This window comes from Octodon degus, unplaced genomic scaffold (genome assembly GCF_000260255.1).
Source record: "Octodon degus isolate 3935 unplaced genomic scaffold, OctDeg1.0 scaffold00046, whole genome shotgun sequence".
In the NCBI taxonomy this organism is placed as follows: domain Eukaryota; kingdom Metazoa; phylum Chordata; class Mammalia; order Rodentia; family Octodontidae; genus Octodon; species Octodon degus.
In genome coordinates, this window is record NW_004524622.1 from 8,393,071 (window position 1) to 8,405,681 (window position 12,611).

At 36.9% G+C, this 12,611-nt stretch overlaps 2 protein-coding genes across 3 annotated transcripts in view; one reads left to right on the top strand and one right to left on the bottom strand.

Moving 5' to 3' along the window:
- The window catches only part of Exoc6 (exocyst complex component 6), a 246,711-nt gene that overhangs the window by 140,087 nt on the left and 94,013 nt on the right, over positions 1-12,611 (bottom strand). For both annotated transcript variants that reach the window (XM_023716247.1, XM_004632054.2), the window contains exon 9: positions 1,845-1,928. In XM_023716247.1, coding sequence (XP_023572015.1) covers positions 1,845-1,928 — 84 coding nt within the window. The remainder of the gene's footprint in view (positions 1-1,844; positions 1,929-12,611) is intronic.
- On the top strand, positions 5,440-6,481 carry Dtd2 (D-tyrosyl-tRNA deacylase 2 (putative)). Its single transcript, XM_004632051.2, has one exon. The coding sequence runs from the start codon at positions 5,440-5,442 to the stop codon at positions 5,944-5,946; it is 507 nt and encodes a 168-aa protein (XP_004632108.1). The 3' UTR covers positions 5,947-6,481.

Genomic DNA, 12,611 nt, shown 5'->3' on the forward strand with positions numbered 1-12,611 from the left:
CCCACCAGGGGGCGGGCTGGCTGGCATGTGGTGCTGGGGGATTGAACTGTGGTCCCTGGGCTTTGCTAAGCTTATTCTAAGTAGGTGCTTTAGACCACTGAGCCATCTCACCAGCCCCTCATCCATAATAACTTCAGTTAATCTTTCCTTAATTTCCAAATATTCTACTTGATTTTTCTTTACATTTGTTTGGTTATTCTTTATAATTTCTGTTCCTCATAATAACAAGCTTGTCTTTCACTTTATTAAATATATTAACATTATTTTACACTCAATGGCTAATAATGCAAATATCAAGTCTTTTACAATCCAGTTATGATATCAGTATTTTTAATGATTTCCACTTGTTCAGTAACTACTTTTTGACTGTGAATTGTTAATTTTCCTTGTAACTTCTTGAATACTTTTTTATTTTTCTTGTGGAACTAGGGATTGAACTCAGACCCTTGCACTTGCCAGGCAAGCACTTATTCTATTGAGCTATCTCCCTGGCCCCCTCAAATACCCTTTAATTCTGGGATAAAACTATAGAGAACAACATTTGTTTCTTCTGGCCACTTGACAGCAATTATTAGCATGGAATCACTTCAAATTTTCATCATGATTTTGTTCTTTTATTTTGTTTTGTTCTGTCTTGTATTTTGGCTGTCTCAGGCTACCTTAAGAGCGTGTCTGGGGATGAACCCCAGTATCCTGCACCTGACCACGTTTGCATAAGCAGGTGCTTAAACAACTGAGCTGATCGGCAGGCCCTATGCAGTGTGATTTTGTTGTTATTCAAGTAGAATAGACTTAGGCTGCAAACATCAAACTGCTTGTTATGAATCCTTAGAGAAGCTTTTCTACTTACTCAAATCAAGACTTGGTAGAGATTAATTTTCTTTACAATATTTGCAAGAGAATAAAAAGATTTTAGATGGTTTTATCTCTCAGTCATTATAATTATTGGAATCTCAGCTTCAAAAGGCAGACAATCTTACTGGATATCTACTTTGAATGGGCTCTTAACTTAGCCACTGACAGCATAGATCCTCAAAACTCACACTTTATCATTTACTAGTTGCTCCTAGGAAAAAAGCTACATGAAACCCCCCTGAGTTTCTTCTCTCATTTAGGTATACATGTTTTGTTCAACTGTTTTACAGTCAGATGCAATGAGGTTAAGATTACATGTATAATAAAATATACTTTTTCATGTGTAATTTGGGTCTGCACCAACATATTTAGTTATATAACCATCACCACAACAGAATAAATTACCACAACTAGAGAATAAATTAGTCCTCTATTCATCTGCATTTTGGTCTAATTATATTTTTCTTCTAGATCTTTAGTACATTTTTTTTTTCAGTACCAGGGATCAAACTCAGGACCCTGTGCTTCCCAGGCAGATGCTTATACAACTGAGCTATCTCCCCAGCCCTTTAGTACATTTAAAAAGAAATGATTTTTCTTCCAAAGAAAGAATTTCCTAGTGTCTATCCACCATCTTTTTTTTTTTTTTTTTTTCAGTTAGACAATTAATTGAGGTACACAGTATGCCATATTGTTAGGAACTGTTGACTTCTTGACATTTTATATATTTATTCATCCTTTCTTTTATTCATTGTCTACCTTCCCTAACAGAATGTAAATTCATTCTAATTACTAACAGTCATTAGAATAGGACTAATAAGTTTTGCCCCCTGTTGTAACCTTGGCATCTAAATCAATTATTAGAAATGGTAGGTATTCAATAAATATATGTAGCTGAATGAACAGGGATATGTGCTCTGAAGAAATTAAGGTAAGATAAGCAGATAAAAAATAATAGTATAATTAATTCAAATTTTTCATATATTTACCATACTTGACTGGGGCTGTAAAACCAGTCTTGCTTGTTTCTTTCTTTGTTTTCGGTAATAATTTTCAAATGATTCTTCATCACCCTAAAATAAAATCAGCAGAGTAATGAAAATGCACACACACACATCATGTACACACACTGCTAAAATAGATATTTATTCTTAAAAGCCACTTTAAATTTTCTAATTGGAATAAAAATACTGAATGGCATTTCATAATTGAACATCAAGAAAATGTTACTGGTGTTATAGTTCAAAGACGCTAACTTGAGGGCTGGTTGTGGTGCCTATAATCCTAGAACTAGGGAGGCCTACATGGGAAGATCAACATGAATTCAAGGCCAGACTGGGTTACACAGTAAGTTCAAAGCTAGCCTGAACTACATAGCAAGATCCTGTCTCAACAAAAAAAAAAAAAAAAAAAAAAGCAGAAAAGCAACTTTATCAGTATCACAACCATTAGGAAGAATACAGATAAGTTAAAATAATTTGACATTTGCCCAACTTATCACTTATTTATAGTTTTTTGACTGACCAAAACAAAATGTAGCTGTCAGTGAGAGAAACAAAATAGATTACCTGTCAAAACTAAACTTGTAAACATGTTACACCAAGCTCTACATAATCTGTTATCTCTGACCTCATCGTCATAACCTAACTCTCAGTATATCCAATAAACTAGTCTCTGTTCATTTCCAGGCTTTTGTGAAGGCTATTCCTGAAATATATTTCCCAGTTTGAGGTTTCTATGATTTTTACTCATTCTTCAAAACTTTCTACACATGCTCCTTAAAAAAAGTGTCCCTAATTTCTAAAGGCTTATTTTCTGTTAACCTATAGCAACCTGTACTTTTTTTTTAATCACAGCACTTAACCCACACTGCAATTTCCTGATTATTATTATTGTTTGTTTGTTTGTTTGTTTCCCTGCAAAGCTTTATTCTAGAGGGGCTCAGTCCTTATTGGCAGCTGCCTTCCTCATGGCAGCCAGCACGCTGCTTAGCTCCTCATGCTTCCTCTTGGCGCAGATATGCGTCCCCACCCTTTTCTTGATGAATTTGAGGATGCATTTGTCCTTGGAAACCTTGAGCAGCTCCATGGCGCGCCAACAGCAGGGGGCTACGCCACACACCTCCCAGATCATGCCCCACACGAACTTGAGGTGTTCAGTGAGGCGTCTGCAATGGCAGCTATGCCTCAGTTTGCTCATGTGCATTCTTAGTCACTTTGTGACCCTTGGGATAGCAGAGGGCCATGGCAACTGTTCTTCAATGGTTACTGTGGCAGAAGCAATTTCCTGATTATTAGTCTCAGTGCTATCTACTGGAACTTTTTATGATGACGCATGCTATGTCTGTACTGTCAAATATATTAACCACCAGTTACATACGGCAACGGAATCTTTGAAATATTGCTATTTGGACTGAGACCATGACTTCTTAATTTTGCTTAATTTTAGCTAACTTAGTTTTAAAAGGCCACATATAGCTAGAAAATATAATAAAGAGATGTGCTTACTTCTAAAATTCTGCAGAAGTAGTACAATCAGTTCATGAATACACCATGATGCTTGCTTACAGGTAACATTAGCAGGTGAAAGGGTAAAACAACCGTAGATAACTGCCTTTGGCTTGTATTATATGACTGTTGCATTTTGTGCCTGTTTATTCCATAGGTATAGCTAGTCCACAACTAGTTTTGTCTTTTTAGTTTTGTTTCTTTTTCCCTGTCCATGTAGATCACTAAAATAAACCTCATCATTAGCATGATTGGCATGCAAATGGTTCTGTCTTTGTTGAATGACTGACTTGGAAGAACTTATTCATCCTCTGTACTTAAAGAAACTGACACTCAGATTTTTTTTTTTTTTTTCCGGAACCAGGAATTGAACTCAGACCTTTGCCAGGGAAGCACTTATTCTACTGAGCCATCTCCCAGGCCCCGTGACACTCAGATTCTGAAGAACTGTGTTCTTCTATGCATTTAGGGCTCCAAAAAAGAAGCCAAAAGAAAAAAAAAAAAGAGGAAAAAAATCCATCAAAACTATGTCACTAGCAACAAGAGATCTAATTTTCACTGTTACTGCAGATTACTAGATAATCTTTGATGGAAACCAGCCTTTGCTTGCCTCAGATAAAAATCATTAAAATGTATATGCTATTACCTGACATTATAAGACACAAGATTTCAGAAGAATCTGAGTTTTTCATACTTGTACACATTCAAATAAGTATTTAATCACAGCACAGACTAAAAATATTATGGTTTTTAATACTATAATAGGACTGATTACAGCTTTAAACAGAAGTTCATAGCTTTATTCAACAAATTTCAACACATTAATAATCACTTACTTATAAAACAGTAAGTTGACTTTACATTCATTTTGTGCTTAGAGGTCACTTTTATCTCAACAGGTAAAGATAGTCCTACCTTTTAATAGAAGACTAAAAAACAAGTTACTATTGTTCTATTTGTTCTGAAAAAGAAGTTTTATTTGTTCGGTTATAACTACCATTCTTTCCAGTAAAAATAATCCACACATCGAATTTAAAAGTGAGATGACATACTCAAAGTGCTGTTAAAAAAAGACTAAAAATTATATATAAAGCAAAACTATGTTTAAAATATAAAGGAGAAAGTAACACATTCTCTTATTTTAAAAAAAGAGAATTTCAAGCTAGCTGATTTGCCATAAAAGAAATAATGAAAAAGATTTTAAAAGACAGAATAAAGAAAGCCAGCAAAATACAGTCTCATTGGAACCTGAAATGGAAAACTTGATAAAGGAAAAAAAAAAAAAAAAAACCTACAAATTACAGAGAGGCTGAAGAAATTTAGGACTAAGCAGTGGAAAGAAAGAAGCAGAATATTAATCCTGTCTCATTGGGAGATCTGACTCAGCTAACAGAAGGTAATCCAGGCTAGAGTCAGCATCTCCAGGGAGAAACAACATAAAAGCCCAAAGTTATTGTAATGCAAAACAGCACAGTATTTTGTTCTAAAAGCAACTCCTTCCATGTGACAAGCTAGAGGTAGAGAAGAAATGCAGTGTAGTATCTACCATATTTGATAGTAAATAATCAGCCAATTTTGAGAAAAGGCCATTCACTTAAGACTGAACTGCGGAACAAAGAGCAACTACACTTCAGGTTATCTGTGGTCATCCTACCATAACTAAGTGGAAGACAGCTACAAGATACAGTTCCAGAAAGAGTGTGGGTTAAATACAACCCCGCTGAGAACTTTGAACTCAGTCCAGGAAAGGACAAGGTTCCTTGTTCCAAATTGAGAAGAGAGGTTGTTTGTGAGTGGTTTTTGGTGGGGCCTGGATCTAAAAGAGCATTAAGGTGAGTGGATGCCTTGACCATTCACCACCCACCCACCCTAACTCACTCCCAGAGGTCTGTTTGCTTTCCCTGTCTACTAATGTAATGGGAGATATACCTCCGCTAAGACAGTTGCCTCAGCCTGAAGTATATGGACACAAGAACATAAGAGTAAGAGCACTTCCTAAACCTAGAGACCTAATTGGAAAGATCTGTGACTTGGAAGTGCACAGACAGAAATAAAAACTGGGGTGCGGGCTGCAGCAATGGCTGCCGACAGCGGCGCTCCGCAGGCCCGGGCGCTCCTTCAGCAGTGCCTGCACGCGCGATTGCAAGTTCGCCCAGCCGAGGGAGACGCCGCGGCCCAGTGGGTGGAGATTCAGAGAGGATTAGTGATCTATGTATGTTTCTTCAAGGGAGCTGACAAAGAACTTCTTCCCAAAATGGTTAATACACTGTTAAATGTGAAATTAAGTGAAACAGAAAATGGCAAGCACGTCTCTATAGTGGATCTACCTGGTGACATTCTTATCATCCCTCAAGCCACCCTTGGGGGCAGAGTGAAAGGAAGAAACATGCAGTATCATTCTAACTCTGGAAAAGAAGAAGGATTAGAACTTTATTCACAGTTTGTGTCTCTGTGTGAAAAAGAATTAGCTGCTAATGCCAAGTGTGCTGGAGCTGGGGTTGTAGTGGAACACGGCACTTACGGGAACAGGCAGGTATTAAAGCTGGATACCAATGGACCGTACACTCACTTAATTGAGTTTTGAAAAGTTACAAATTAGTTTACACAACAGTTTTCTATAAGTAATGATCTGAACTATAATTAGATTTCCTTCTCCTTCATTTTAAGTATACTGATCTGCGGCAGGCTTTTTTCAGGCTTTTTTCTTCGTGTCGGTGGGGATTGAATCCAGGGCCTGGCAGGCACTAGGCAAAGGCTGTGTCACTGGAGTATAGCTCCACCCCCAGTCTGCAGCATTTTTCGACAGGAACATCCTGGATCTCCAAAATGACTGCAGATTGCTATCTAGGTGACTTTGCCAAATCCCCTAAGCTCTGGATCTCAATCTTTTGTCCTGCTTCCTCCAACTTTCCACTTGAAAATTTGAAAAATGTTGTCTGTTCATTTCATTGTTACTAAAGAAATCTTAAGCATGTTTTCAAAATGATGAAATATGTACAACCAAGACAATCAAATTTGTTATACCCTCAAGTGGATGCATGTGTAATAAAAATAGTTGTTTTAAAATTAAGTACAAAAAGAAAGAGAACTTGGGATGCAGAAATGGAGAAACTAAAAAGGGAAAAACAAAAAAATAGATATAGATATGATAGTTAAAATAATTATATTGCTAATTTCTCTTAGTTCATTGGAAAGAAAAGTTTGTGCTATTTGGACAATTAAATGCTGGTATTTTGTACACTGAGTACTCTGAGAAATTTAAAAATAACAATATACAATATATTAACCATTATTACCCTTCTATTATCTTGTTTTGAATTTTTTTCTCATTAAAACATTATTTGCTCATAAAAATAAAATAAAATAAAATGTGGTAAAATCCAGCACAAATTATAACATGAACAATTTTGTTTTACTATTTCAGGTTTCTGGTTTTCTTGTTGCTTTGTGTTGCTGTTGAACCTAGCACCTTTGCAATGAGTTACATCTCCATCCTTTTTATTATTTTTTATGTTGAGACAGGGTCTTGCTGAGTTGCAAATTTGCATCTCATCTGCCTCAGTCTCTTATTAGAATATCGGAATAACAGGCATGCACCACCAGGCCTAGGTAGGTTTTTGGTTGGGTTTGGTTTTTGAGGTTTTGTGGGGTTTGTTTGTTTGTTTTGTTTTGTTTTTTAGCTTTTTTTGTTTGGTATGTTTTTAGAGATTGGGAAGTGTTGTTTTTTTTTTTTTTTTTACTTTGGAGTGTTTGTTCTGGTTTGGTTTAAGGTGTTAAGGATTGAACACTGGGCTTCACATAGGTAAAGTAGTAGAATACTGAGTACAGCTCCAGCCCAGTTCTCTGTATTTTAAATGAAAGAATATGTGATACACTATTCCTTTCAATTTTTGTGAAAATGTAATTTGGTAATGTTATTGTGCATTGTATTACTTCCCATGAATATCCAAATGGCTTAGATTATTTTAAAAATCTTCAGTACCCTATAAACATGTACAATTATTATGTGTCAGTTAAAATTGTTTTTTGGTGGTATGTTGAAAGAGGGCCTCAAGGCTATACTTTTAGGGATCATTTCTATAGTATAAAACAGGGCCTCACTCTGGAGGTCAAGCTGGTTTTGAATTCACTATGTAGCCCAGACTGACCTAAAACTCATGCCACTCCTCCTGCCTGGGCTTGCCGAGGAGTGCACAATCACACTTGACAAGATTATTTTAAAAAGTTAAAAAAAAATAAAAAAAAATAAACCTTCAGTTCATATGGGACTAAGACATAGCCTATTTATAGTTGTTTTTATTAAACATGCCCACAAAGATAGATAAGTATTCTTTTTCTCAGCTTTTACCAAAACCATGCATTTTCCACCTTTGGTTTTTCAAAAATTTCATAGAACTAATGTTTACAAAACATTTGGGGAAGTTCTTTTCCTATTGAATCAGATAATATTAAAGAAAACTTTCTACAGGAATAGTTTTTAAGATTAAATTGTATTGATTGTTTTTAATCAGTTTTTAATCAGTTGGAGTCATTTTCAGTTTTTCTGTTATTACATGTTGTATATTAATATTTCTGTCCTCCCTTAAATTCATATGTGCAAGTCCTTACCCCAAGTGTGACAGTATTTGTGTGTGAGGTCTTTGGGAGGTGATTAGAGTTGAGATGAGTTTGTGAAGATGGGGCCCACATGATGGGGTTTGTGCTGAAGACAGAGCAGTAGCTGTCTTCTACCATTGAAGAAGATAGTAAGGTGCCCCTCAACAAGCCAGGAGGGGTCTCCCCAGAAACAGGCCATGTTTGCCATTGATCTTAAACTTTGAGCCTCCAGAGGTAAGAAAAATAAATTTCTACTGTTTAAACCACTGAGTCTGTGATATTTTTTATGGCACTTTGAGCTGAACCAGACAATGACATAAGATAGGACAGCTAACAAGCTTTTTAAAATCAGGAGAAGGTGTATATAAAAAATTGCAAGAATAAATGAGTCAGTAAAAGATAGTATGTTTTTGCAAACTCCTGTGACAACAGTATTTTAAAGAGTGAAAAATTAATTAAACATCTTGAAAAGCTGCTGAAAATAGCTTTCTATCTTATAATTCCTTTAAGTGTGTTTAAGATACTTAAAATTATCATCACACACACACACATCCTTTTTTCTCTATACCCTTTCTGTGCTATTCTGTTTTGGAACTTGAGAATCAATAACTGACTTCATAATGAGCTCATTGTCCTTAACTTTTGCTTTATTGATCATGATATACTTACTGAAATGTAATAAACTATTCATAAACTTGCAAAGTCCAATTTTCTCAAAGCTTCTCCCAGAAGATGTATATGTCTTTCAAAAAAGTTATATTACCTATTTTAAATCTTTTTGATTTTATGTCTAGGTAAAATGCTGACTCACAGCCCTAGATTGCAATTTGATAGTTCAGGCAGTTTTTTGAAAACTCATTTGAGATCCTTCTGGAGAACAGCAATTTCAAGTACATGAAGGGTTATTAAGCAGAAGGTGATGACCTACTTTCCTTCATTTGCAGGGAGGCCACAACAAGAGGGAAAAGGCAAGGAAAATAGTGGATATGAAAGTAACTTCATCTTAGCTTCCTAGCCCAAAGTGCTTTAAAAAATTGTAGAGGTACTTAAATATATGTTTACATCTACCCTATCTCCACAGTGTAACTTAGGAAGATAGCATTATAGAAAGACACTGCTTAATTTCCTCAGAGTCACACTATAGTGATCTAAGTCCTTTGAATAATGTAGGGGAAATAAATGTAACCACAAACCTGCCAGATATCCAGTATGTCAAGTTTGTATTCCCCCAAGTCAAAGAATGAATTCTAAGGAACAGAAATTAAGAGTCGAAAATATATTGAGGGAAAGGATTGGGAAATAGAAAAACTTCCTGAGAGATAGGAAGTGTCCCAAATGGGTTGTCAATAAACCTAATTCTCGAAGTTACAGAACAAAATCTACGTCTTGGATAAAACCTGGGTCAAAACTGTGACCAAACATAAGATTACAAGTATAGCCATTTAGGTAACATTGATCCAGTGGAGAAGCAGGTCATTTAGCAAGTGTACGTGGGTGACCTCATTAACCTTTGTCTATTATAGTTTTTGTCTTTAGTCTTATTCTTAGTAGATTTAGTTATCATAGCCATAGTAGTCAGTGGCTGAGAGAGCATGGCTGTACCAATAACCTTAAGCTTTTATTTGTCACAGTCTGGCCATAGTGACTTTAATCTTCAGATGAGCCCTCAGGCACTGTTTTGATCTATTCTGTACTGACTGCCTCAAGGGCCTAGCTATGACCAACTGCCTATAATATCTGTACCTAACTCAGCTGTCTATAATCCTCCCCCCTTGAAGAGGTATGCCTAACTTCTGTGATGGAGCAAGGGCCAAAGATCATTCTGGCTACTTCAGGTTAAGGAGGTCATAGTTGTGATAATAAAATCAACAAGACTACTGTGGATTCAACCAACAAATGTTTCCACCAGGAGGAACCAGTAATGGCCTCCCATGAAGAGACTAGGAAGGTCCAGGGAATTTCAGAATCTGAGAATTAGCCTGTCGTTTAATATCTTGAATAGCCAATGAGATGCTAGCAGAAGGATCAGGAAAGTACACACAACATTCTGCTTTTACAATTGTAATGGTACCTCCTCTTGCTTCTTCTGTTGTACAAAGAGAGGGTCAACCCAGTGTGTGAAATTATCTGCCCGGACCAATAGGTACTTATGCCCCTTACTCTTTGACATTGAGAAAATCAAGCTGCCAATCTTCTCCAGTGTATTTTCCATGTCTCTGTATACCTGGAGGGGCTATGGTCTGGTTAAGAAGATTGTTCTTTTGGCAGAGCTCATGTCTTAAGTACCTTAATTACCTGAGAAAATCCCTCTCCTATGAATAACTTTGAGGCCATCATGTGGGTCTTGTCTCTCAAAGTAAAAGATTTGATGTAAATACTTCATAATTTTCCAAGGAACAATTTACCATCATCTGATTATAACCATACTGATGGAATTGACACCCAAGGAAGAGGGGCCATTGAATTTCTAACAATACTTGGGTCAAGTGTGATCAAGGACCCTTCCCACATCAGGGGGGTCTAACTAGCTCTCTTGAGGGTTTCTTTTGCAGCTATATCAGCCAGTTGGCTACCTTAAGATACTTCAGCTCCTTTTTGTTGCCCTCTTATAGTGAAGTACTGCCACTTTGGAGGGCATATACACAGATGATAAAAGTTCATCTATCTCCTTATGATACTTTATGGAAAATCCATTGGCTGTCAGATAATTTCTTTCTTCCCATATGGCTTCATAGGCATGCAATTCTAGGAAAGCATACTTTGAATCAGTCTAAATACTGGCTTTTTGTCCTTTACTGAGTTATAAAGTCCTGATCAGAGCTATGGGTTCTGATAGTTGAGCACTAGTCCCAGAGGCAAATGAGGAACTTTCAGGGGTCTCATGTGGAGTCATTACTGCATATCCTGCCTTGCTTGTCCAACTTTCCATGAAAGAACTTGGAAAAGGGTCAAATCAGGGTCAGAAAGGAGTGTATCTAACAAATCTTCTCTGGCTGTGTACAGGTGTAAAATTATTTGCTCACTATCATGTCTTTTGCAGTCAGCCTCAATTCTTTCTCAGGTAGAAAGGTGGTAAGTTTTAAGGAGCAACATGTCTTTATTTAATAGCTGCTTCTTCTAAAAGTAGAGACTCGTATTTAGGAAGTCATTTGTCTGACAGCCAGAGACTCCCTCTGGAAGAAGTCCTGCCACATTGTGAAGAGTCTATACGTACAGGGAGGCCTTTACCTAAAGTCAGTGTGGCAGAAACAGCAGTGCACGACTGTAATCTTAGAACTTGAGAGGTGGAGACAAAATGACTGCCATGGGTTCAGGGCCACCCTGGGCTGCACAGTGAGCTCAAGGATAGCCTGAACTACATAGTCCTTATCTTGAAAAAACGATTAATTAAAAAATAATAAAGTCAGCTTTGATTCCTCTGATACCAGAAGAGCTACAATGGCCACAGCTCTAAGGCACACAGGCCATACCTTTGCTACAATGTCTAATTAATGGCTTGATACCCTACAGGCTGTTGAACCTACTTCCTGACTTGTATAAACACTCCCAAAGCCATGCCCAACCTTTCGTCAACATATAGATAGAAACAGGGTCCTGTTGGTAGGCTCAAAGCTGGGGCATTTCAAAGCACTTGTTTAAACTTCTGGGATGCAGTTTGATATTAACATATAGGTATCTGCCTTTTAGACTTCCCTTATAAGCTGATGGGGGGTCATGTGATCTCACCATAACTTGCGATCCAAAGGCAACAAAAGTCAGTAATTCCTAGGAATCCCCTTAGGTTTTTGAAGGTATTGAGTTGCAGGAAAGAATTTGTTTAATTCTCTTCCCCAAGCCTTTGGATTCCCTTAGATATGATAAGGCATAACTATTTCCCCTCAAGGCTGTAAAGTTGTGCCTTAGACTTAGAGACCATATAAGCTCTATCTGCTGGAAAATTAAGTAGAGTACAGGTACCTTAACTAGAGAGCACTTCTCGGGACACATTAATAGTATATCATCTACATATTGTGAGTCTTTAACTTGAAAAAATTCAAAATATCTCAAGTCATGGGAAAGTTCTTATTCAAAAAGATAAGGACTGTCTCTGCACCCTCGAGGGTTCCTCCAGGAAGCACAGTCCAAGTCAGTTGAGAGGCCTTGTCATTAGAATTTTCAAAGATAAAAAGAAATTGGAAATCTGTATGTAAAAGAATATTAAAGAAGGCAACTTTTAAATCTAACAGTGAAAAATAACTGACAACTTCTGGATCTGAGAAAAGAGAGTTTACAGGTTAAATATCACTGGATGAATGGGCACAACTGCCTCACTTACCAATCTAAAGTCCTGTACCACCCTCCACTCCCCATTGAATTTTTGAACTCTTTAGAGTGTTGCAAGTACTATTATGATGTTTAAGTAGACCTTGTGCCCTTAAATTATCAAGTATAGGCAGTAATCCTCTTTTAACTTAAGGTGTTAGAAGGTATTGGCCTTGTAAAGAAAAATAGTATCTTTCAGATATATTTGCACTGGGGCAGCTCTCATTGCACTTTCTATTCTACTTTTAGTTGCCCATACTTCAGGGTTTCTGTCTCAATAAGAGTTAGGTGGGGCTGGTGAGATGGCTCAGTGGTCTAAAGCACCTACTTAGAACAAGCTTAGCAAAGCAC